Source organism: Myxine glutinosa, chromosome 13 (assembly GCF_964187855.1).
Source record: "Myxine glutinosa chromosome 13, kmMyxGlut1.1, whole genome shotgun sequence".
NCBI lineage: Eukaryota > Metazoa > Chordata > Myxini > Myxiniformes > Myxinidae > Myxine > Myxine glutinosa.
Genome location: NC_136273.1, coordinates 20,356,368 through 20,383,715, shown reverse-complemented (window position 1 = coordinate 20,383,715; position 27,348 = coordinate 20,356,368). Strand labels below are relative to the sequence as shown.

General features: G+C 42.9%; 1 protein-coding gene across 1 annotated transcript in view; it reads right to left on the bottom strand.

Moving 5' to 3' along the window:
* The window catches only part of LOC137439171 (myomesin-1-like), a 141,167-nt gene that overhangs the window by 63,828 nt on the left and 49,991 nt on the right, over positions 1-27,348 (bottom strand). Inside the window, exons 13-16 of the mRNA XM_078766990.1 lie at positions 25,169-25,340; positions 20,129-20,250; positions 4,298-5,302; positions 2,251-2,435 (exon numbers count right to left, since the gene is read on the bottom strand). Of these exons, the coding sequence (XP_078623116.1) occupies positions 2,251-2,435; positions 4,298-5,302; positions 20,129-20,250; positions 25,169-25,340 (1,484 nt within the window). The remainder of the gene's footprint in view (positions 1-2,250; positions 2,436-4,297; positions 5,303-20,128; positions 20,251-25,168; positions 25,341-27,348) is intronic.

The window sequence follows — 27,348 nt, the reverse complement described above, 5'->3', positions numbered from 1 at the left end:
TCTTTTGGTTCCTCTGAGTCTTTCAGAATCTTTTGGGTCTTCGGGATGTTTTTGGTCTCCGGGGTCTTTTGGGTCTTCGGCGTGTTTTGGGTCTTCGGGATCTTTTGGGTCTTTTGGATCCTTGGGGCCTTTAAGGGTATTTTGGGTATTTGGGGTCTTCAGGGGCTTTTGGCTCTTCAGGGTCTTTAAGGGTATTTTGGGTCTTCAGGGGTCTTGGTGGTGTTAATGGTCTTGGGGGCTTTAAAGGTCGTCAAAGGTCTGAGGGGTCTCAGCAGTCTAAACGTAATTAAAAGTTCACGGACTGTGTTGTGGGTGTTAATATATTTTGAAGAAGAAGAAGACGATTTGGTCGCATATAAACAAACAAACAAACAAACATAACCATATACGTTTGCTCTATTATAATAAGATTAATATTGATTTGTAATAACATTAATATTATGCTATTATCATTCGTTTTGTTACTAGAAGCGGCCTTGGAAAAACGCCACGATAAAGCTAACTTTATATAGATACACACCACAACACGCAACCCCATTGGTGCAATGGTGGGGAAAACCCGCTTGGGGGGAAAAAACCCGCTTGGGGGGAAAAAATCCCCTTGGGGAGGGAGGGCAAATGAATGCGCTACAACCTTCATTGTGCAACCCTTAGTCATCCTGTCAAGTTTGGTCGAGATTGGATAAGTAATGACGGAATGTATCAAGGTCAAAAATCGTCAGACAGACAGACAGACGCCAAATTGCATATTTGATGATAGATAGATAGAAACCTTTTCATTGGAAAACTATTCACCAATTCCAGATGTTACTAACTATTATTTTGCCTAAATTCTCAGGAATCTTGACAAGTGGGGTGAAAATGTGTGCTTGATTGTGCGTTCGTCATACTTTCACCCTGTACACATGAAGCGAAAAGCGATGTTAAGCAATTGGTTAACATTGTCTGTCTATCTATCTATCTGTCTATCTACAATCGTCAGTTTATGATTGAGGAACAAGTTAATGTAAATTGAATTTAATATTTTGAACGCGAATCGGACTATGAATCGGAAAACGAACCTGCTGTTTAGCAGTACTTTGGCTCTGAATTTGTCCCAGTCGTACATGCTCAGAGAGGAGTGAGATAATATTTTTTACTCTGTCTGCCTTGTCTGGCAATCAAACAAAATTGAAAATCATTCCAAACTGGAACGTACTATTTTTTTTAGCAACTCCACAAAGGACACAAACAGCAGGCACGAGGAACGAATTTAACGTGTTAAACTAGAACGGGCACTCGGTAGAGCGCATACCTTCGCCGCAGCTACTGTTCTGTACTTGGCATGGGAGTGTAGGGAACAGAACAGTGAACAGTTTGGTGCTGATTTCATGCAAATCGGATAAGAATTGACCGAGTTATGACAAACAAGATCGGGCATTGAATTCTGAACATTTTGGCATTAGTTGCATGCCAATTGGATAAAAATTGACCGCGCTATGGTAAAAATACGATTTTGACCTTTTCGTGACCTTGACCTTGACCTTTGACCCGATTGCTCCCAAAATCTAATCAAATGTGTCCCGTATAATAACCAATCATCCCACCAAATTTCATGCAATTCGGTTGAATACTTTTTGAGTTATGCGAATAACATACACACACACACACACACACAGACATACAAATAAATACACAGCGATCAAAACATAACCTTCCGCTTTTGCGAAGGTAATAAGGTGGTGTAAAAGATGTTGCATCAACGGTGCTAAACCTCCGAATATTATTTCCGCAACCTTTACGATCTTCATTTTACTTCATTTGAATTATGTACTTGGACACCGGCGAACACAAATCGCCTCATTGACACTTTCAAAACACTTCGGGTTAGCAGTACTCGGACCAAATATTACCACATTTTACGTCATCACAATCAATTAAATTGTTTCTCAAGACTGTGTGGGGTAAGGTGTTCTATGAACTCTCCAGTTGCTAATATGGAGTAAAACCACCTTTAGAGGCCATTTTTCCCCGCAAAGCGGGGGTTGGCCTTTTTCGGGAACCGTGGTTGTTGTTGTTTTTCGGTCCCCTATTTGAAGCAATGTTTTACGGCCGGATGCCCTTCCTGACGCCAACCCTTTTTGCCGCCTCCCAGCCTCCCAGCTCCCAGCTGGAGTCTCCCAGCTAAATGTCATTATCTGCGTTTCAAGGGATATTTGTTGTGCAAATCTCATGGGAAGTGAAACACAAAAAGGTCATTGTGATTCAAACCTCGAGCAATCTTTCTGGGTCTTTGGTGCTGAAGGAAGTCTCCAACGAACCATCTTTGCTGTACGAGTCAACATGGTAACGTGTGACGTCAGAACCTCCGGTGTTTGCAGGTTCTTTCCAACCCAGCACCATGGAGTGTCTGGTACAGCTTAGCACGACCACATCGCGTGGTGGTGACGGTGTTGCTGGGAGAAGCATTACACAAGTGCAACAGTAAACTGTCATTCTCTGGAACTCATACAACTTCTAATTCACAGCAAATATACAGCATTAACCTTTAACGTCCCAAAAAAATAAAATAAAATAAAATAATTTGGAACCACAGTTGATGCTTCACTCATTTGTTTGTTTTTCTCACAAGCATTTGTTGAATTAAAATTGGAATTACAATGTGCAATTAGAATGTTCAATTTGCATACAAATACTTGCAGATTGCCCAGTCCAAAAAACATATTCGAGAATGCAAATTGAATACTACTAGGGCATGCCCGTACTATATATATATATAAAATTATATCCCCCCCCCTCTATTTACATGAAATGGTTTGGTCCAAAGCGAACGGCTTGCGAGTACGGTGACAATCCCCCCCCTCTATTTACATGCAATGGTTTGGTCCAAAGCGAACGGCTTCCGGAGTTTGGTAAAGAAATCGCCATCGCGTGCACAAACGCGCAGGAAAGCGAATGAATCGCAAATTCGGTTTTATTAGTTTTAAAACATAGTTTAACGCCAACATAGTTTGCAAACGTGAAATAAATGAATACGCTCTCAAATGTGCCATCCGAGGCAGAGTGTGTCCGCCACGTTCGGCACACGCGATCGTTCGCTGGTCTCTGATTGGTTGAATCGTTTTTTGGACATAGCTCGGTAAGTAATTGTCCGATTAATATGAAACCTTGAAAAGGCACATCCTCGGGTCCCCAGCAATATACCTGGCAAGTTAAAAGTATATCGGACCCGTGGTTGTCGAGAAACAGCGGTCACAGACAAACGTACAAACGTACAGACAGAGATTACTGGAATTATAGATAGATGAATAACGATGTATGTGACTACAAGAAGCACCAGTAAATGCCTTGTAGTAAATGTAAATTTAACCAGTAAATAATTCACGGTGTCCATCACAAAACATTTCAATTGATCATCGCACGACTTGCATTTACATCATAGATCTGGTGCATCCACATTTACTGGTTATTCATTAAATTTACTACAAGTTAAATTGTTATTTACAAGTTAAATTTATTAAATTATTTATTTTATTTGTTTTATATTTATATTTATATATGTTTTATTTATATTTATTTATTTGTTTTATTTTATTAGATAATTAAATTTAAATTATTTAATAAATTTAACTTGTAAATAACAATTTAATTTGTAGTAAATTTAATCAATAACCAGTAAATGTGGATGCACCAGATCTATCGTGTAAATGCAAGTCGTGCGATGATCAATTGAAATGTTTTGTGATGGACACCGTGGGATCTTTAACGTCCAACAAGTAATTCCGGCAGATAGGGCGCCTGGTTTAACGTCCATCCGAGGAACACGTCGATGCCTCGCCCCATGACAGTTTGTAACTGGGCCAATGTTCGAACCCGGGTTTGACACGAATGTGCAACCCTCTAGGCATACCCAATTACTCTAGGTGTAATTACAATCGGGGCAGGAATTTGCAATTTGTTCAGGGTGCCGGCGATAACTCGCTCCCACTCGATGCGAAAGGCACTCTGGGATCTTTCAATGACCGATAGCTAGTGAGAGCAGACGAGACACCCGGCCAGAGGGATGGCGCAGTTTGGTATCCGATGCCCTTCCTGTAAAGCACCAATCAAACAGCTTGTCGTCAGGTAGGGAATCAAAACTAGACTAGACAGCTCTAAGGTAAGTGCACTTACCTTTAAGCTGTCTTGTCTAATTTCTGACCTTTGACCGATTGGATAGATTCTCTAATATTTTTGGAGAATGGGCAATCTACAGTACTGTATGTCCTTTCATCTTACCACATGAATGTTTTTATGTGCAGAATACAAATATACTCACAGTTTTCCTCATCATACATTTGAATTGCTCCCTTTGTTCCTTTGTCCCTTTTCTGCATCTTGCTTCCATCTAACCTCTCTTTTTTATTTGAAGAGCCTTTGCCATTTCCTTTGTACGTCTTCACTCTGGCCGCACCTTTGCCTTCCTTCATGTCTTCCATCATTTGACTGCTAATAATCTCCTTTTGTTCAACTTTGTTTGGTTTACTACTGTCTGGGCTTTCTTTGTCCTTCTTCAATAGAATCCCCACTTGGTGTTGAGCATTCATGCTCGAATCTAGATTTCCTATCTCGCCGATGGCTTCAGATTCAGTTGGGCTCTGTTCTGTTTTGACATGAACATTGGATTCTGATGGAACGTCTGTCTGTTGTTCATGCTTGAGATTGTCTGTATCATTTTTTTCATGCTTTCGGTCCTGCTTAAAAGTCGTCCCAAGTTGTGCAACATCTTCCACCTCTACTATTTGATTGGCTGAGTGATCCTGACTACAATTATCCAATGGCATCTTCTCAGCTCTACCTTTTTCTGGAATAGTCATTATGTGACCTGCACAATCATATGGGACTGCTTCTTCCTTGAACCCTTCATGGATATTGGCTTCTTTTGCAAGATCTTCAGCTAAGACAACTGTGTGCTCCTTCAGTGCAATAACCTGATCTGCTTCACCTTGGGTCTCAACCACAACCTGATAAATTTCCTGCCTCAACCCTGTAAAACTAGCTTCCTCGATGTAATCATATTTGCTTTCCAAACTTATCAAAGTATTTTCTTCCAACTTCAGAACCTTCCGAGTATCTTCAGTTTTACTGTTACTAGGCGGAACTTTGAGCTGATTGTTTGAATTCCTTCCTTGGACACCTTCGATGCAAAGCAGGTTGTCGTCATGCAGCTCTTTTTCCTGTGGACTCGGCTTGAGAAGTGCATGTTGATCGTCGCAGAGAGGGGTATGAGAGGCATGCGTCATACTTGTGCCAAGAGGCCATGCAGGGGACATTGAGTCGAAGCCTGCAGGACACCGGATAAGCAGTACGGAAGTGCAGCAAACAAGGTCAACAAACAGAAAACCAAAATAAAGACCTTGTGGCAGGTGTGTGTGCCAGAGAATATGAATATCTGCTTATTAGCAAAATTTAGATTCCTTATGATTCCTTCTTTAAAAACAAAACAAAATCCATTCCTTTCGTATAATTAACTATACAAGGGTAGTTCATGGTTCATGTGGACTTTTTTTTATTAAAAGAGTACAAGGAAGTTAATGCACCTTACAATATTGTGTAACTGGAAAGCTGCAATCGGAGATCGCTGATGGTTCTCGGTATCACCAACTCGTAATATTAGCCAATTGGTAATATAACACTTGAAATTCTGCCTCATAATGAAAATAAACAATTTTTTCTCCCAAAAAGCAGGGTACCATGGACACCAAGACTAAACACTTAATGCCTCCCTTCAGGAACGGTAAAAATAAACTAAAAATAATGTTAAAAATTAAATAATGTAAAAATTAAATAATTTAAAATTTAAAAACATTCAAATAATTGAAAATTTTAAAAATATTAAATAATTACTACTACTACTACAACTACTACTAATCCGCTTGCCCGACTAAGGGGAATAGCGACCCCTGTAACTGTCGGTCTTCCGCCTTCTACCAACATTCATGTGGGCTCAGGCCAATGTCATTGGCACAACGGCGTAACCAAGATAGTCGTGGGCGTCCTCGAGGACGGCGCCAGGTTGGATCTGGTTGGTGACAATGGAAATAATTTTGACATGGTGACCATGGTCGGGTCAGTCGGCGACCACATGAAATAATTTCAATTGGGAAAATTTTAAAATTAAAAAAAAAATTGGGGAAATTAAATAATTAAAAAAATTAAATGTAATGAAAATTTTTTTTAATCGAAACTTGTAAAAAATTAAGTAATTGAAAATTTTAAAATAAAATAATGGAAAAAATATTCTTCAAAAAGCGGGACACCAAGACCAAACACGTAAAGCCTCCCTCTGGGAACCATGATAAGATATTTGAAGTACAGTACTGTGTGCATTGATGGTTTCACATGTTCAAGGAATTGCTCACAAATTAAACCAATCAGGAAGACACCAAAACACTTGCCACAAGCTGTCTGACACATTGCTGAACCCTGAATATTTTTTGGTAGAGGAGAGGAAAATGTCTCCATTCCATGCTGACTCGCTTTGCATCTGGAAGGAAATGATAGACCCAGGTGTCATCACATGTCATAAATCTCTTCAAGAAACCATCTGTCTACCTCTGGTAGTGATCGGGTCTACAAGGGGTCTGTTGCAAATTAAAAAAGAAAAAAAAAGAACGTTCATGCTTTGACCAATGTGGCCACTTCCGGTATAACATTCTCAGGGAATACACAACATCATGGATAGCAGATTTGCAAAACTGAACAATGATTTTTACTTGTCCATGTGAACCTCGAACTGCTCTTGCATAATGTTATAATTCCCTTTCCTTTTAAGACTTTTCACCAATGTGATTTTTTTTTGCCAGCACAATTATAACAATGCTTGATGACAGCACTGACATCACACCTGATGGAGAGCGACGCAAATCAAAAACATTAATCTCTGGTGACATCACAACATGGCTTGTTGCACATATGGCAAATGAAATGTGTTCAAAAGGCATTTGAAGGATGTAACTTAGGATGCATTTAACTGAGGATTAAAAATAATAATAATAAAGTTTACATGGTCTTGCAAAAAAATACTCCCTGCCATCTGCTAATGTGAAATGGCTGCCCACAAATGATTTCCTGATCACACTCAGTCGTACATTCCAACAATCATTGTTAAATAAAACAGCACAACAATGGAATATATATTTTTTTTTTTACAAGATCGAGGCTCGTGTAAGAGCTAACATCAATCACACACACACAAAAAAAAACAGACACACAATGTCATGGGCCTTAAACTTCCTGATAATATTGCGTATGGTGGACGCAAGAACATCAAGGTCTCTGGAGATGGACTTGTAGCCTTGAGATTGTTCATGATTGTGTTACATATTTATGTGAATGTATGTGAATTACCATTCAGGTCTTTGCTTATCCATGCGTAGTAGATTAAGGGTTGTTGTGGTTGGAGGGTCAGGAGCCCTTCTGAAAAAGTGTCCGGAAACGGAAGTGACCGGAAACGGAAGACAAAAGACACGAGGAAGAAAAGGGACGAGTATTCTTCTTCCTCGCCCCGCTCCGACGAAAGGTGGGATCGACCTTGCGCTGCGTGGAAAAGCGGCGTTCCGAAGCCCGTCTGGCGAGAGGAGTTACCGGGACGTGTACCTACCCGGTGGAGACGTCAAGTTGACGTGGGGCCGTGCATCGACCCCGCGTCTGGCACCGTTCGCGGCACCATCTAAACAGACGCGTACGGGTCGCACGTGGGGCCTAACACGCCTTGCAAGCGGCGTGGGGCTTTTGGCTTGATTTACCGTACCCGCTTCGCGTGGCCACGAGGGGCTGCAGCCGCGGTGCCTGGTACGATACCTGCCCGGTGGAAACACGTCCACCCGGGGTTCGTTCAACCGCCCGAGAGCGGCGACGCCGACCAGCATCTCGGTCAGGAGGGGCCCAGAGACATTGTGAGGGGCAGAGACCAAAAGGGGGTCGTGAGTACAGAAGTGGACACACCTATATAAGATGGCCATCTTAAGCATATAGGGAATTGATTGTGGATTGGGGAATTGTTGATGGTTGTTTGTTGTTGATTGCTCGGGGAATATCCGTGATTGTATCATTGAAATCGTATGCTATCCTTACCCTGGAAATATATCATTGCACATCAGTTTCTCTTGGGTGGAATTCATAGGGATTGCGTTGCGAAAGCGCATATATATAATACTACTTGCTGGCGAAGGTCCTCTCACGGTCCGGGGGTCACCGAGACCAGGTAGTCACCGAGGGGACCACGTAACAATTGGCTACAATCGTGTGTCTGACCTCCTCAGACAATTCTCTGGTTTTCTTTCTTTTCTCCATGCTTATTGCGGTGCACAGGGTGACACAAAACAGCAGAATGACTCTATTTCCCCATTCAAACTAGTTGAATGAGTAATTTTTATATTGCAGGCACCTGCAACTCACCACAGGTGAGTTCAATTCCAAAGTAAAGGGGAATCACCTGCTTGAAATCTAATTATTTCTTACAACTTCTAAAAGGTACCAATAATATTGTCCGGGCCTTTTTAGGATTTCTGTGTGGAATAAGCTAAAATTTAGTAATTTTTTCAGCTTTTTTTTGTTTTGTTAAACTGTAAATGAAAGAAATACGTATGTGGATACCAAAATATTTTTTAATTTCAACAATTTTCTGTAAGAAATGGTGCCTTATTTGAAAAAGGTGCAAGGGTGCCAATATTTTTGGCCATGACTGTATATATATATATATATATATATACTAGCTTAGCGTCGTTACTGAGGAACGGACTTGTTTTAGCTGAGGATAATGACTGTACCTGAGTTGCTGTGTTGTCGTGATTTACACCAATCATAAGACAAACAATTATTTTGCACAAATGTATTTGTTGTGTTTGTGAAGTTTGTTTGTTTGTGTTTGTGAAATTATTACAAAATCTATAACATAACTCGATGTTTCCATTATTTTGGTTTTACCAGTACACCCACTCCTTAAGGTGGCGGCAGGAAGGATCATGTTATTATCCTCTCAGGGATATATATATTACAGTACTTCTCGGCTGGGGTCCGTTAGTTTGTGGAGGATGCGATATGCATATAATGCCTCAAGGGTGTCGGGAATCCTCCAGATTTACTTCAGGTTAGTGATAAACAGCAGTAGCGATGGTTTCAAAAGGCAGTTATACGTGTTCGTGGTTTATAATGTTCTTTACTTCCTGGAAGAATTTTCCATGAAATGCCACGATAAGCTGCTTATGCAAGTTGACACAGCGTTTGTCCATAGAGGAAAAACCCTGTGGGGAGGGGTTTAAAAAAATATTATTAGTATTAATATTGTTTTGTAATAACATTAATATTATGCTATAATCAGTAGTGTTATTATTACTTTAGTTTTTAGAAGCGGACTTGGAAAAAATGACATGATAAGCTATCTTAACATAGATGTACACCTCAACACGGATTTCGCCCAATGCGGACAACCCCATTGGGGAGGTGGGCAAATGAAGACCCTACAATCTCAAACGTGTGACGCTTAATCCTCCTGTCAAGTTTGGTTGAAATTGGACTGGAGATGAGAGTTGGGATGACTGAATGTGGATGACTGGAGATGAGAGTTGGGAGTACTTACTGGGAATGAGATGACTGGAGATGAGAGTTGGGAGTACTTACTGGGAATGAGATGACTGGAGATGAGAGTTGGGAGTACTTACTGGTTATGAGATGACTGGAGATGAGATAACTGAACGTGAGAGTTGGGATGACTGACTAGCGATGAGTTGACTGGATATGACTAGGAATGAGATGACTGGATATAACTGGAGATGAAAGTTGGGAGTACTTACTGGGGATGAGATGACTGGAGATGAGAGTTGGGATGACTGAATGTGGATGACTGGAGATGAGAGTTGGGATGACTGACTGGGGATGACTGGAGATGATAGTTGGGATGACTGACTGGGGATGACTGGAGATGAGAGTTGGGATGACTGACTGGGGATGACTGGAGATGAGAGTTGGGATGACTGACTGGGGATGACTGGAGATGAGAGTTGGGATGACTGACTGGGGATGACTGGAGATGAGAGTTGGAATCACTGACTGGGGATGACTGGAGATGGGAGTACTTACTGGAGATGACTGGAGATGAGAGTTGGGATGACTGACTGGGGTTGACTGGAGATGAGAGTTGGGATCACTGACTGGGGATGACTGGAGATGGGAGTTGGGATGACTGACTGGGGTTGACTGGAGATGAGAGTTGGGATCACTGACTGGGGATGACTGGAGATGGGAGTTGGGAGTACTTACTGGGGATGAGATAACTGAATACGAGATTTGGGATGATTGACAATGGATGAGATGACTGGATATGACTGGAGATGAGATGCCTGGATATGACTGGATATGAGAGTTGAGATGACTGACTGGAGATGGACTTCAAAATTTGTACTTATTATAAAATCACCTGGCAATCTACATCACTTAAGGAACAACTCATGCTCGGATGCTTTCTACGTTGAATCATAATCATTTTTTTTTTTTTTTTTTTTTTTTTTTTTTTGTATACAAGGTCGAGGCTCGTGAAAGAGCGAACATTAATCACACAGAAAGACAAACCGACACATAAAACATATAACATAGGGAGCGGTAGACAAGATGGGGAGAGAGGGGGAAGGACACAAACACAACATTTGAGAGCAGGGACCGAGAGACATGGAGACATCGAGAGATCTGAGAGAGGGCGAGGGCTTTGGGGGGGGGGGCGTGGGAAGGGGGCGGTGGGAGAGGTATAAAACATATGGACACTGCCAGGACTTCCAGGAAAGAAGTTGGAATTTCAAACAAGGTGGATCTGGGGTGAATTAGCGGGAGTAGAAAAGATCAAGGTTTTGGATGGGGGAAGATAAGAGATGGTGGTGAACAGCTGTTTTAAAGACCTGGAGGGAGGAGTGGGATTGAAGGGAGTGAGGGAGTTTGTTCCAGAGGCGGGAGAAAAGAGGAATGAAAGAGTGAAGGTGAGCAGAGAGCCGAGATTTCGGCAGTTTAACCATCAGAGGGTTGCTGGCAGATCTTGTGCGACCTGTAGGAATATTTGGGGGACAGAGCACAGAGAGAGCTGGGGGTGCAAGGCCGGAGAGGAGTCGGTAGAAGACAGAAAGACCACCTACCTGCCTGCGGTGAGTGAGTGAAAGGCCCTCAGAGATAGCTTCATCGCGGGAGATTCCAATAATTCTGAAAGCTTTGGTTTCAACAGCGTGAAGCCGAGCTAGGTGTGAGGCAGGAGCACCGGCCCATAGGGGAGAACAGTATTCCATTGAGCTGCGGATGAAAGCCTTGTATGTGGTGAGGAGCTCAGGTGTGCCGAGGAAGGACTTCGCACGACGGAGGATGCCCAGTCGGCGACTGGCTTTGGAGGCCAGCTTGGAAATGTGGTTTTCCCAAGAAAGATCATGGCAGATAGTGAGACCCAAAATCTTGAGCGACAGAACTTCTTGGAGAGGATTGTTGAGAAAGTAGATGGGAGGGTTGTCCAGTCGATCTTTTCGGAGAGACATAGTAAGAGTGTGAGATTTGTCAGGATTGAAAGACATGTTCCACTTGTTTGACCAGTCTGTGATTTTATCCAGGTCTTCAGAGAGTGAGGAGGCAGCAGACTGCCGATCTGAGGGAAGAGGAATGGAGCGGCAGAGAGTGGAGTCATCAGCAAAGAGATAGAGAGGATTTTCGAGAGAGTCAGAGAGATCATTGATGAAGACCAGAAAAAGCACGGGGCCCAGAACACTGCCTTGGGGAACTCCAGCCTGAACAGGAAGAGGAGATGAGAGAAACCCATTCAGGGCCACACGTTGACGACGACTAGAGAGGAAGTCCGCCAGCCATGCGTGGAGATTTCCATGGATACCAAAGGAGGAGAGTTTGGTGAGCAGAGCGGGGTGCCAGACCGTGTCGAAGGCACGTGATATGTCGAGGGAGACAGCTCTAATTTCCTGTTTGGCATTGAGGACCTCCATCCATTGTTGAGACAGCAGAAGCAGCATGTCCAGAGTAGAGTGACCTGGTCTGAAACCAAATTGATGATCAGAGATCAAGCCATTGGAGAAGAGGAAAGATTTCATATCCGAAGCAATGATGGATTCCATGACTTTGCTGATAATTGGGAGAAGGCTGATTGGTCTGTAGTTGCTAGGATCTGTTTTTGCACCTTTTTTGTGCAAAGCGGTGATGTTGGCTGATTTCCAAGCAGATGGCAGTTGACCTTGAGCAAAAGAGAGGGTGAAGAGAACAGAGAGAGGGTGAGATAGAGCAGCAGAGCAGGATTTTAGGACCCGTGGGCTGATGCCGTCGGGTCCAGTTGCAGAATCAGAGTCGAGGGTTGACAGAAACTTTTCCACCTTGTCAGGAGGAAAGGACACGGAGTCCAGGAGCAGCAGGGTACGACTGGGTATGGTGGGTACAGAGGGGGATGGGTTTGGGACACAAGATTTAGAGGCAAACACAGAGTTGAGGCATTCAGCTTTTTCACGTGCGGAGTCAGCTGTGTAGCCATTTGAGGTAAGGGAGGGGATGGAGGGGGAACAAACACCAGAAACGGATTTGACCAGACGCCACCAGGATTTGGAAGAGGGAGACAGATAAGAGAGTTCGGTCTTGAGAACGGAGAGATATTGTTTCCTGGCTCTCCTGAGGGTGGACACACACTTGTTTCGGGCTTTGTGAAAGGAAATGAGATTTCCTTCCGTTGGATTTGCTTTCCAGGAGACGAAGGCAAGTTGTTTCTGGGCAACAGCCTCACCACAAGATTCCGTGTACCATGGACGGGAGGAAGGGTAAGACAACTGAAGACGAGATGGGATAAATCTGTGCATGAGAGAGAGCAATTTACTTTGGAAGAATTCCCAGGATGAGTTGATGTCAGAGGTGGTAGAAATGGGAGACCAGTCCAGATGATTGATGGCTGCTTGAAGACCGTGCCAGTTGGCCTGAGTGAAATGCCAGACTCGTCGACGCTGAGCAGGCTCCCTGAGGATGGTCAGAGAGATGTCCACTTTAACAAGGACATGATCAGATGATCCGATCGGAGCAGAAGAAGAGCAGCAGACATTTTCAGGGAAGTTAGTCATAACCAAGTCCAGAAGAGAAGATGTTCCGTTGACTGAGATCTGGGTCGGGAAATTGACAGATTGTGTCAGTCCCAGTGAGTCGCAGAAGTCCTTTGCTGAGGAGCCATGGCTGGTGAGAGAGGTACCCACACCCAGCCAACTGGCATGATGACAGTTGAAATCACCACATATGAGGAAGAGAGAGTTGGGATGAGTAGATAGAAGTTGGTCCATATCATCAGACAGCGAGATGTAGATGGAGTCATCACTGTTTGGTGGACGGTACAACACACATATGAACAAGAGGTGGGAGCGAAGGGGAAGCCGTAGCCAGAGGTATTCCTGGGGGTGAGGTGGAGAGAGTGCAGTGCAGGGCGAGTGAGGAAGAGAGTTTTTGATAAAGATAGCAACCCCGCCTCCAGGACGAGGCTCAGGTCTATCATACCGGAGGAGCGAGTAGCCCGGGAGAGATACTATGGAATCAGAGACATCATAAAGGAGGAAAGTTTCTGTTAAGCAGATCACGTCTGGTTTGACAGAAGCAACCTGTATGGAGAGATCAGTTAAGTTTGAACGAAGGCCCCGGATGTTTGAGGTCCATACCGTTAATGAAGAGGAAGGGGGAGCATCAGATACAGAACAGGGGGGAGGAGGGGTAGGGTAAGATGTGGAAGAGGTGGAAGAGGTAGGGAGAGCTGTTGAAGGTGTGTCAGAGATTTCAGAATAGCTCGGTGAAAGGGAAGGATGGGGCGGACAAAAGGTTTGATGGTGATTGGGTGAGCCACAATGAGGTGTTATTTGAGGAGGGGGAAGAGCGAGGCAGAAGGTTGGGGGAGATGGAGGTGAGAGTTTGAAGGGGGAAGAAGCGGGGAGGACGCTTTGAGGAGGGGGAGTGAGAGGGGGGAAATTGAGAAGCAATGAGGGTGGGGAGATTTGAAGGGGAGGGGTGAGGGGGAAGTTTGGGAGGGAAGGGGCAAGGGGAGGGATTTGAAAGGGATGGGATATGGGGGAGATTTGGAGGGGAGGGGTGAGGCAGGAGTCTAGGAGGGGAGGGGCGAGGGGGCGTCTTGGCGGGGAGGGGTGAGGGGGTCGTTTAGGAGGGAGGGGGCTAGGGGGGAGATTTGAAAGGGATGGGTGATGGGGAAGATTTGGAGGGGAGGGGTGATGGGGAAGATTTGGAGGGGAGGGGTTATGGGGAAGATTTGGAGGGGAGGGGTGAGATTGGATTTTTGAAAGTGTACGATTTATGGGAAACGAACATTTATTGCAAAATGAGTTGCTTGTGACCTTCGAGTTAAAAATACGTTTAAGGACGCTGGATGGAGGATGGAGTGCAGGAGAGTTTAGGGAATGTAGAAAAAAGGCACTATAGGAGATGGATATTTTTTTTGGGATGAATTGATTTGGTGAGCAAGTCGAAAGCAGCCTTTTAAAGAAGAAGAAGAAAAAGGTGTTATAAAATATGACGGAATACATAACTTGAGGGGAAAGTGTAAACATTGAAGGTTAATGAGTGAAAACTATCTGGGGAAATGGGGGAGAAACACGTGGTCGAAGAACGAACGAACGAATAAGAATGAATAAACGAATGATAACAGAGAAGGAAAATGTTTTTTTGTTTTTTTTTTTTTTTTTTTTTTGAGTTGAGATTTACACAAGGAAGTAGGCTATGGGTGAAAAGACTGGGAATACAGAGAACGAAAGTTATTGGATCACAAAAGACGGACCGCTGAGAGAAAAACAAAGCCTCAAGGTTGTACAGTGCACACTGTACAAGGCCTCAAGACACGACACGGCAAACAGACGATCAATTTATGAAAGATAAACACCGAGAAACAACCAAAGTTGCACACAATAACTTCACACACCGAAAGATAAATACAGTTTCGACAAAATTCGACAAAATACAATTGTGAACAGACTTAACTTCGAAAAACGTGGAGACCGTGTGGAGCTTCGAAAATCCCTGCCGCCGTCTCCGGAAGTCAAATATTCCCTTAAATACATAAAAAATATATAAAATCCTTCATACCAGTTTATTGTTTTAAAGACTTTCTGCAAGAAACAGTCTATTCATTCTGTATAAGCAAAAAGAAAGAGGGTGGGGGGTTTGATTGGTGTGGTGTGGGGGTAACATGGTGCACTTACAGTGGCAAAGGAGTCGGGTTAAAAAAAATCCCACCTGAGGTGTACGTAATAAATAGATATATCCCACTTAGAAATTTAAAAACAGCTGCATCCTAATTACTTCAGCCATTTGAACCATTTCTTACATGGCGAGCAGAATGAAGAGCAACAGTAAATCAATGTTTGCATTTGCACTGGAAATGTACTACAATCTCAAGGCTCAATTGGTTTGTGAAGGTCAATTATTTTTACACAATCCCTTCGGCAATTAATACTCAAATTCAGGAAGTAATTTACTGTTGCTTGTCAGTGTGCTTCAGAAAGGCCAGATTGTTCCAGAGTGTAAGCACAGCTCTGCATCACAATCCGCAGCGTTGGGAAGAGTACCAACTGGGAGCAACTGCAGGAAAGAAGAATGCGTTAGCAGGGAATAACTCTTAATGATCATGCAGAGAGAAAGAAAACTTTCCTGAAAATGTTGTTGTGTATTCAGGAAACTTCTTTCAGATAAACACAATGACATATTGAGGGCAAGGATGTCATTTATTAATGAATAAGTTATGCTCTGAAGGCAGCTTGCAGGCAAGTTCACGCAGTAGGAAGTAGACGCTGGGAAATATCACTGCTTCGAGCAAATCACACCCTCTTCCACATCACCTCCCTCAATGAGCAGTTTCAGACACACAGAATCACATCATTCTTGCTCATTCATCTTCAACACATTGGTAGCATGGTCACAACATCACTTCATCTTTCAGGCTGGCACGATGGCCTAGATGTGTGCACACTCGCCTTGGCTGTAGACATGCAATCCCATTGTCATCTCCTTAACCAACATCATTTTCCAACAAAAGTCATCCCATCATCCTTGTCATCCTGGCATGTACATACATGCATTAATTATTTACATACCTATCAACAATAATAATAAAGTATATTTTATTGTTACTTAATTAATATTGTTACTTGATAGGTATATAAATAATACATGTACATAAAGCGGGTGGCAGGACGATGAGGAACACAAAAGGGTGGTGGGGATGGGGTCGGAGGTGGTGTTGGAAGGACTTGGAATTGGACAGCAATGGAATCAGAAGATAAAATGCACAATCTAGGCCGAGAGAATGAGTGCACCCTTGCGTGTCTGCCTCAAGTTGCGTCTGCATGGGTTGAGTCCGGTATTTTGGCGCCATTGGGTTTTATTTCTTTACATTGTGCACAAGATCGGATTTTTGTGTCTTACCATCCTTGTTTGTCTGTCCTCGTGTGACAGATCTGTCCCGGTTTTGTTGCCTTGTTCATCCCCCTACCAGTGTCATTTTCATAATGAACTAGAACGGCACTCGGTAGCGCACATACCTCCGTCAGGCCGACCAGTTTATGTTTTGTATCCCACTGATGTGCTCGATCTGGATCCAGACCTGAACCAAAATCTAATCAGCTTGTACTTGTCATCTAAACAACTCATCCAACTAGTTTTGTCATAAGTCATCGACAACGTTTTGAGATATCATGCTATATATATATTGTTTTTGGCCCTTTATCTCAACTGTGACAAATCACTTTTAAAATTCTAGTATCCGGTCCGGATTCGGATCTTCACCAAAATCGAATGAATTTGTCCTTGTCACATACCCAACCTGTCCACCAAATTCTGTCCGAATCTGTCCACAACATTTTGAGATATCATTCTCACAGACAGACAAACAAACATGAGACAGACAGACAAACAGACAAGGGTGAAAACATAACCTCCGTCCACCTTCGGTGGCAGAGGTAACCATTATTTGCTAAGAAACATCTTCCAGCCTTTTGCCTTCCACGAACTACCACCAATTTTGACTTCATTTAAGGGATCCTTGGGTGATTGTAAATGGTAATAGTAATTCTAAATGGAGTATAGTATTGAATTCTAACATCGTTTCGGCATCTTCGGTGGTCTTAGACCTCCGGCTCAGAATGCCCGCACTAGCTGGGGCCCTGACGTGACAATACAGTTGCTCAAACTACTCTAGCAAACTATTCCATGTACCTGGCAAACGACTACCATCTCAGAAAAATAACTGTCTCATCCTGGTTCTAGCTCTCTTTTTCTTTATCTTCATGCTGTGCCCTTTCATACTAATCCTACATTATTTCCAACTGGATTTCCAGGTGTTGGCTTAGTAGTTAGGGTGCCGGCTTGGGATCCTCGGATCCTGGGTTCGAATCCCGGTCGATCGCTAAATTAACGCCAGAGGGGTTGACTCAGCCTGTCATCATTCATAGGTCGGCAAATTGAGTACCAGTTCACTGGTAATTCCCTGTGTGTCGCCAGAGGTGACCAACAGGGTTGGCGGCAGGAAGGGCATCCAGCCATAAAACATTGCTTCAAAAAAGGGGACCACGGTGCCCAAAAAGGACCTACACCTGCTCTGCGGGGGAAAAATGGCCTCTAAAGGTGGTTCATAGTGCCATTAAAACCAAAACCTTTTCATATAATGGGAGCAGGAGGGTGTGCACATCATATGACAACGGAGACAAATAGGTTAATATTAAGGCACAAGCTAAGTCCCGAATCAGCATGGTGGCCACAAGACATCTTGGAGTAACTGTAGGATGGGTGACTTGCTGAGACAAGCCCCTTTGAGGCTGCAAAAGGTCTTAATCATTTTGTATTTTTTAGAAACTAGATATTGTAGACCATCTAATACACACTTGAATTGCTTGCTTCTCCCTAGTTCCTTAATAAGTAGGCCTACTACATCATGTAGTGAGAGGAACGATGTGCTAGGGAGGAAAAAGAAAGTGGAGAAAAAGGCAAAGACAGTTGTAGTTGTCTGTATGTGATACTGAGAATGCACTGGGCCTTAGGGGGAAGCTTTATTGCCTCCTGAAACGACTTGACCTCTGCCACAAACATATGATACGTTGAAAACTATTCCCTCTGAAGAAGAGATGGGAACAAGGTCAAATCTTCAAAGATTGAAGGGCGAGGCAGTTCTACGTGGAGTTGAATGGTGATGTCCACATAAGCATAATGCCGGACAGGGTTGCATTTGAGGGTCAGTAGAGGGTATCCAAGAGGAAGAGAATAAGACATTATAAGCTGGATGTGTCACTGTGAAGAAATGCTTGCACTAGTATATGCATGCTTTAGCTATCACCAGACCTGGAATTGAGCTCATCAATCATTCTGCAAAAATGAAATAAAACAAATGGTCTGTTCACAATGATCGCACAAGAGTTTTCGACACGCATCCACCTTTGTGATATACATCGTGTGCATCTCTCCTGTAAACAATGGTAGCAAAACGTCTATGGCACAAGCAATGACTCTTGGAGGAGTTTCAGTGCAGATTACATGAAGGATGACGACAATATGGCACCAGACTTAGACAAAAGAACATAATGCGCACGGTGTGGCATTAGCTTTCCTCATGCGAAATCTGATTACAGTGTGGCAATGCGTGTGGAAGGGGGCGAGCGTAGATTATACTGCAGGCAGCGGATCGGGGACGCTGCAGGGGCAGCGGGTCTGCGGAGGAGACTTGCGTCACTGCGGAGGTAATGCGGTGCGTGGTACGGGCCATGAGGGCCAGGATTGCGGCGCTGACACTGCTCCAGCAATAGAAAACCGTTATTTCTGGCAAAGAGATTGATGGAATTCAAGGTGAACATACTGCAGATGGGGATAGAACAATTAATGAGGAGAAATGGGTGTCAAAGACATTACAGGCTCCGACATAATGCCGGATTTTCAGTGATCGGAGAAGATGAAAATGGTAAGAAGAAAGGTTTTGTATAAGATGTGAATTTTAAACCACATTCGGAAATGGACTATTCCTTCAAGTTAATTTGAGTCCATTTATTTATTTATTTATTTGTTTATTTATTTATTTATGCAACAGCAAAGGAAGGTTGGAAAGTTATCCTTGGCCCCTAGTTGAACTTGATATGTGAGATAGGTGCAGTAACCCAGGCCCATAAGCTTTTCAATGTCTGTCCGGATGCCCTTGTCTCGTCCACCTGCATAACAACTAGGCATTGCTGGCACTTCATCACATCAATTTCTTACCCAGCACATTCGAGCTCAGAGACCTTGGATAACAGATATGAAAGGAATTTCATCCTCGTGAGTCAGTTTCATATAAATTGCTCTTCACTTCAGAATAGCAAGTGCACCATCAACTCAATTGGGTTTCACAGAAAATAATCACAGCTAGAACAGCACTCGGTGGAGCGCATCACTCCGCCAGGTTAAACAGTTTACGTTTTGTATCCCACTGATAGGCTGGATCTGGATCTGAACCAAAATGTAATTAGCTTGTTCTTGTCCCCAACCCAACCCATCCACCAAGTTTTGTCATAACCCGTCCAAAACTTTTTGAGACATCGTGCTATATACCATCTGTGACCCTACTTCTCAATGGTGAAGAATCACTTATAATATTCTAGCATCCGGATCCAGATATTCACCAAAACCTAATCAAATCGTCCTTGTCACACACCCAATCTGTGTACCAAGTTTTGTCTGAATCCGACCATAACTTTTGTGAGATATCCTACTCACAGACAAACAGACAGACAAGCAAATAGAGGTGAAACAACCTCTTTCCACCTTCAGTGTTGGAGGCGATGACCCTCAAATAAGTTTATCTCTCAATGCCATGAGAGATTGACTTATTTGGGATTTGTCGTCTTAGCAACACAATAATCAAAACAACAGTGGGATTACATTGCCCAGGCTGCAGATTTAAACATTGGCCTCCAAAAACATTTTGTCCCCAACAACCTTTGGTGACAGCAACCAACTTGCAAATATAATTAGAATTATCTGACACGATATATAAAGCAGAGGATAAGAAAACCCTCAACATCCATGTGTGTGGACTGTGGACATTAACCTCCTTCCCAATTCGGGACATCCCTGTGGGATAGCTAGCACTTACAGATGGCTGCCCGTACAATGATGGGCTCAGTGGTGCTGGAATAGTTGCTGAACCCAGTGGCGTTCATTGCATGAACTCTGAACTCGTATTCTTGTCCTTTTGTCAAACCATGCACCTCAAACCTAGGAAGGGAATGGGTTTGCAAAATGGGAAGAAGAACTAGAGAAAATGGACAAATGTGAGAACATACACAAACTCGTAGAACAAAACAGGAGAGGGGGGAGTGACTGTCTGTCATATATACAGACTTGGCATTTAATATGGAACATTTTTTTTTTCTTGACTTGGGTTTATTTTCTTAACTCAGTATATCAATCTGGTGAGTTTCTTTTACACTTTGGTGATTTATTTGTTAAAAAGCCATGTCACTGATTGTCTGTCGCAGCAAGAAGTCAACAACAGGATTATATCACAGGTGGCGTGGCAAAATGTACGGACAGGTGCATTTGATGATTGGCTTCACAGTCGGGTATACAAGGGTTGTTGCGTTCTGTATTAGTGGATAACAACTGCTGCACGTCTCCAAAAGTTATTGCCGCTTCCTCTGGAGATGGTCCGTCAACTCGACAATGCTGTTTGTCATGGAGTGGTGGCTTTACAAAATTATGGCATGAAACAGCGTGCTATTGCTCGGCAGTATGGCATCACTCAAGGTCAGGTATCAAAGATCCTGAAACGAAATGCTCAGAGGGGTGTCCTTACTCCAATACCGAGGCCAGGACGTCCCCACAGAACCACAAGGAGGGATGATCGCCAGCTGCACCGGTTAGTCCGCAATGGCCGTACCAAGTCAGCTAATCGGCTTAGGGCTGAGTGGCAGCAACTGACAAATGTGCCTGTATCCAGAAGGCTAGTCAACCAACGACTGGTTCAAGCAGGCTATCGTGCCAGGCGTCCCCTGAGAAAGCCACGCCTGACCAGACAACACCGCCAGCGCCGATTGCAGTGGGCCAGAGAGCACCGTCAATGGCAGCCAGGACACTGGAATCACGTGATCTTCAGTGACGAGTCTAGATTTCTGGTCTATCGTCAAGATGGCCGCGTCCGAGTGCACAAACAAGTGCATGAAGCCTACAACAAAGATTGTATAGTGCCAAAAGTCCAAGCTGGAGGTGGTGGGGTGACCGTTTGGGCTGCTTTTCATGCAGGGGGCAAAACTGACCTGGTTGTTCTGAATGGAAACCTGAACCAGTTCAAGCACAGGGCCATTCTGGACGAAACATTGCTTCCATTTGCTCGTGCAGCCTTTCAAGGAAACTTTGTCTTCCAAGATGACAATGCACGGCCTCATCGTGCTCGCATGATCCAACACTTTCTTGCTGACCGTGGTGTAGAGCATATGGAGTGGCCTGCCATGTCCCCGGATATGAACCTGATAGAGAACTTGTGGGCAGAATTAACGTGTCAAATCGACCACTTGGACCAGCAGCCGACCTCTGTGCGTGAATTGCAGCAGACTATTGTCACTGCATGGCAAGCGATTCCTGTCCAAACCTTGGCAAATCTCGTGAACAGCATGCCTCAACGTGTACGTGCTCCCCTGAATGCTCGTGGGGGTTACACTAAGTACTGAACTGTAATTTTACTGTCCGTAATCCCAGTCGTAATTTAACTTTTGTTTTTGTTAAAAAAAATTTGGCTAATGTGCAAAATAAAGAGATACTTCTGGAAAACGTACAGAAGTTTAACACAGCACTGTCCGTGAATTGAGTTCGATATCAGTTTACATCACTTTCAAAGATCAATTTATTTGTTTCGAAATGTCAAATGTGGTTTTTGTTTCTTTTAAAGGTCACATTAACAAAATCTAGAATAATTTCAACATAATTCCAATCAACTTTTGGTTCTAGGTCATCTTGAAAAGTAAGTTCACCCCCACAAAAAAAATATTCCATATTAAATGCCAAGTCTGTATATATACAGGGTGATTGAAAAGTAACTCCCTATTTTAAAATACTTATAATTTATTTCTTAACTATAATTTTTACAAGAAATGGATATAAGAAGAAAGCGTATAGCATGAAGTTTTATTTAAAATTCGACATGGGCACCAGAATTCGCCACCAGCTTCTCAAGCCGCCCGGGAACCGCGTCAACTGATTTCACCAGGAACTCTTGTGGGATGGAAGACATAACTTCTCGTATTCGCCCTTCAAGTTCTTCCAAAGTCGTTGGTTTGGTACAGTAGACTTGCTTTTTTACCCAACCCCAAAGAAAAAAGTCACATGGTGTTAAGTCAGGGCTCCTGGCTGTCCACTCATACGGACCACGATGACCCATCCATCTCCCAGGGAAGTGGGCATTCAGCCATTCACGAACAACAATAGCAAAATTTTGGAGGAGCGCCATCTTGCATGAAAATCAAATCTTCAACATTCTCCGAAGCACTGATAATTGGCCAGATTTCGTCTTGCAGCATGGTGAGGTACCTTTTGGCATTCATGGTATCGCGAAGAATGAAGGGACCTACAATCCTTTCCGAAGTCATTCCACACCACACCGTTACCTTGGGCCGATATTGCGTTTTTTCAAAAATAACACGAGGATCTTCTCCTGCCCAGTAATAGCAGTTGTGACTGTTCACAAACCCACCGATGTGAAATACCGCTTCATCAGACCAGAGGATATTTTTAAAGAGATCAGACCAATCTTCATACCACTAGCTGGGCACGCTCCTGCAGGGTAAGACGTCCAGCCATGTTTGTAGGGCTTCCGAATTTCAAACAAAAAATAATCTGGAAAAAAACCAACACAGATTAAATTCTCATACATTAAGGAACAAACACTAAAAATTTGAGAAAAATATTACAATAAATAAATAATTTCTAAATATTTTAAAATAGGGAGTTACTTTTCAATCACCCTGTATATAAATATAAACTGTATATATATATAAACTGTATATATATATATATATATATATATATATATATATATATATATATATATATATATATATATATATATCTATATATATACATGTTATTTAAATGCTTATTGGAGTGACGTATTGGAATAATTTGATGATGTGAGGGATTTGTACATGTAATTTAAAAATAAAACTAGAGTGAAGTCCATGATACACATCGCAAATCCCCACACCTATCATCAAAAGCAATATTGACAGATGGCATAAGGTTCCACCATGATTGACCCGATATCAAATTTTGAACAAGAAAAAGAGCAATCAGAGATTGCAAACCCTCGCCAGGATGTATTTTCAGTGGTTTTTAAGGCTTTTGTGTTAAAACAAATATGGCGGCCAAACCTCGTGACCGATGACGTCATCATTATTTTTTTTCTAAACTAATTTATTCCTACATTATGCTCAAGAAATTTCATCTTGATCGGATGAAGTTTTGTACTTGTCGAATTATGACGTCATAATGGAGGCACCTATGACATCATCATTAACAAATTTTATTCCCCATGGAGAGTTCTTTACAATGAGCCATGTCTCAATTTTTTCTCTTCAGCGTTTTCGGAGATTTCGAGGTGCAAAGTCTTTCGGTTTTTCCAAGATGGCGGCCGAACCACGTGACCTATTACTTCATAATTATCATTTTAAAATTATACAGGTGGAGGTGCACCTATGGTGAAAATTTCCTTTCAATCGGACCAATGGTTGCAGAGAAAATCATATTTATTCTGTGCGGACAAACAGACAAACAAACAGACAAACGAACGGACTCAAATGTAATGCCCTCTCCTCTGGCGAGGGTAATTAATTCTTTTTTCCATTTTTACCTCTGTGAAACTTAAGTTCCCACCCCCATGGGACATTAACCTGGAGTCAAACACAAATAAACGTTACATATTTCATGCATCCCCAAATGTTGAATGCACAAGAAAAGTTTCATTACAAAATGTTTTAAAATGTGCCTGTAATTGCATTCTTTGATATTTGACCTTTTGACCCCGCCCCAGGGGGCGGAGCCAAACTACTACTTCTCTTGCACATTCTGGCCATGTGTTGACCATAACTACTAAGTTTGGTGAATTTCTGCACAACCGTTCAGGAGATTACGTGACAGACGGACAGACGGAGCAGGATTACAATATCCAATTTTTTTCAAAAAGCGTGGGGATAAAAATAATAGGCGCCGAGGGTTGGATAACTTGGAAATTGCATGCTGATGTCATAGCCATACCAGAAGGGCTAAATGTATTTACACATCTTTCATTTTCACTTCATTTTTGTGCCAAATATTTAATATTCAAGATAAAAATGCAAACTAAGAGCTGCCATTTTCTACACATCTCTCATGACGAGATACGATGTGGCAAGAATAGTCACACTGTGCAGCACCAATGCGACCTGAGAGATTAAAATACTGAGAGATAAAAATATTATTTTAAAAATATATATTTTTATTTTTTTTGTATACAAGATACACGAGGCTCGTCTTACACGAGCCTCGTGTAAGAGCTAACATTAATGACAAAAAAAACAAACGGACACATAAGACGAAATAAAGGGAGCGGGAGACAAGATGGGAAGAGAGGGGGAAGCACACAAGTACAACATTTGAAAGCAGGGACATTGGGAGATCTGTGGGAGGGAGAGGGCTTGGGGGGAGGAGGCGTGGGAAGGGGGGTGGGCGGTGGGAGAAGTATAAAAAACATGGACACTGCTAGGACTTCCAGGAAAGAAGTTGGTATTTCAGAAAAGTGGATCTGGGGTGAATTAACGGGGGTAGAAAAGATCAAGGTTTTGGATGGGGGAAGATAAGAGATGGTGGTGAACAGCTGTTTTAAAGACCCGGAGGGAGGAGTGGGATTGAAGGGAGTGAGGGAGTTTGTTCCAGAGGCAGGAGAAAAGAGGAATTAAAGAGTGAAGGTGAATAGAGAGTCTTGATTTTGGCAGTTTAACCAGAAGAGGGTTGCAGACAGCTCCTGTGCACCTGTAGGAATATTTGGGGGGCAGAGGACAGACAGGGCTGGGGGGGGGGGGGGGCAGGTCAGAGTAGAGTTTGTAGAAAATAATGCATGATGGTGACTTTTCCTAAAAATGGTCTTCATGTATTTAGTGTTTCTGACCTCGTGTTGATGACAGGCTTGTTGTGGCAAGAATTCCAGTCCATTTCTCCAACCAATGACTCAATATAATACCCCAGCAGACCTTGCCTGGACTCACTCGGCTCCCACGACAGCTGTACAGAAGAGTCGGAGCATCGTGAGGCCTGCACGTTTTCTGGTGCCGAAGGGGCAGCTGCAAAAAGGACGACGTTTTAAAGGAAGCATGAGTGTAGGACGTGGCGCATTAACATGGTGTCCCTAAAGTCACTGTACTCAGATGTTACACACCCATGGACTCCCGATGAAGCTTCATATCGATAACTGTCATTTCACCAAGCAAAGTGTATTGATGTCTGTGAAAGAATATGGAACAAGCCCGACAAGATGGAGGCCAGATATTTATGACGTAGCCAAATATGATGGAACGTTTGACTTCCGTGGCTCCACCCCTTTTCCCATATTCTCCAAACATGGCGATTCCCTTACCTTCCCTCCACTCCTGTGTCCATCAAACTTTATTTTCCTTCTCTCCCCATCCTTTTACTCATACCCTCCTTCGTCTCTCCTATCATCCTCCCTTCTCTTCCATTTTTGAATTTTGTGTTGATAAATCATCCCCACTCTCCCTCCCCCCAACCCACAAAAATACACACTAAATAGATATGCACGAAAAGTCCATTAAGGATAATGTATATGGAATCAACAGAATGTTGTTAGAGGTTTGCTAACCTCCATAGGAAGCAAGGTTCAAGATTGATGTGGGAGACGTTAGTCCTTTGTCGGCGTAAAAGCCGATACATATCAACACGACTTCACGAGCTAGACAGGTTATTCATTTTACTTATCGTCCACAGTCGAATTATCAAATACTCGTGAGGTGCTGTGCCCGGTTGGGAGCCCAAAATCTCAAAAAAAAAAAAAGTTTTCTGAAATTCTATGAAAACTCCCACCTCCTTTAGGACACGTGCAGAGGCTGCATAGAAAATTTGGTGGGTCTAGCCCCAAAATTGTGGCTGTAGAATTGTATAAAATCAATGTACCTTTAATGATGATGATGAAGCTGATACCAATGACGATGGAGATGGTGTGAGATAGGGATGGGGGGTTGGCTCTTATGTGCCATGATGAAGGAAATGGGTTATTACAGAAAAAATAGCAAAAAGTCTCAACAGCCGGTGCGTGAAAGACTTGGGAAAAAAAAAACTTCATGCAGCTGACCCCTAAAGAAGATGGGGAATGTTTCTATACATGGTCAATGGCGAACCTGCATATACTGTATGCTGAATCCGCGAATGTATTTACAAGCGAAAAATTGCGGCATCTCACGGGTGGAAACCGAGAATCTAAATTGCATTGAGAAATTGCCGAAGCTGCGAATGTGTTTATGCGGAGAAAGATTGGCGTCTTACGGGTGAAAATGCAAAATCTCAATTGTATTGAGACATCACTGAACCAGGGGATGTGTCTACGTATGGTAAATGGCAAAACTGCTAATGCCAAACCCATGAGTGTGTTCACATGCGGAGAGAGCAGCTTCGTATGGGTGGAAACTCAAAATCATAATTGCATTGAGAAATTTATGAAACCTCCTACCTACCTTGGGACATCCTCTGGGACCCCAAAACAATCCACAAAAGGTTTGATGGGGCTAGCTCCAAAACTAAGGGAGTAGTTTTGGGATGGAATGGCAGCCAGACAGAAAGTACTGCTTTATTATATAGGATTAGGACTTACCTGGAGAGTCAGCGTCCATCACTCACATATTGTTCATGATTAGTAAAATGCCTTCATAAAATTTGAATGAGTAGTTTTACTCAAATTGATGATCATTAATAACATGGCTTTGTTCAGTGTTGAGTAGTATAAAGTGGTAGTGGGAATAACAATGGTAAGCGATTCCATTTTTGTAAAACAACAGCGTCAGGACAACGGACGGACGTAGAGAGAAAAAAAAGAATATTCAATCTTTTTGCGCACTAGCCCGTTATTTTTCCAGATCATTAAAAATTATTTTAATTTCCCAAAAGGTTTCACACATGAGCAATAAATATTCTCTTTATGGTAATAATGCATTCTGTTTTCTTTATTCGCTTATGGGATGGGTGCGGGTGGTGCTGCCTATCGGAAGCATTCGGTGCTCGTCCCGAGTTGCCCTGAGGAGATGCTGTTGGCCTTCTCTGTAAACCCACATAGGGGCTGGC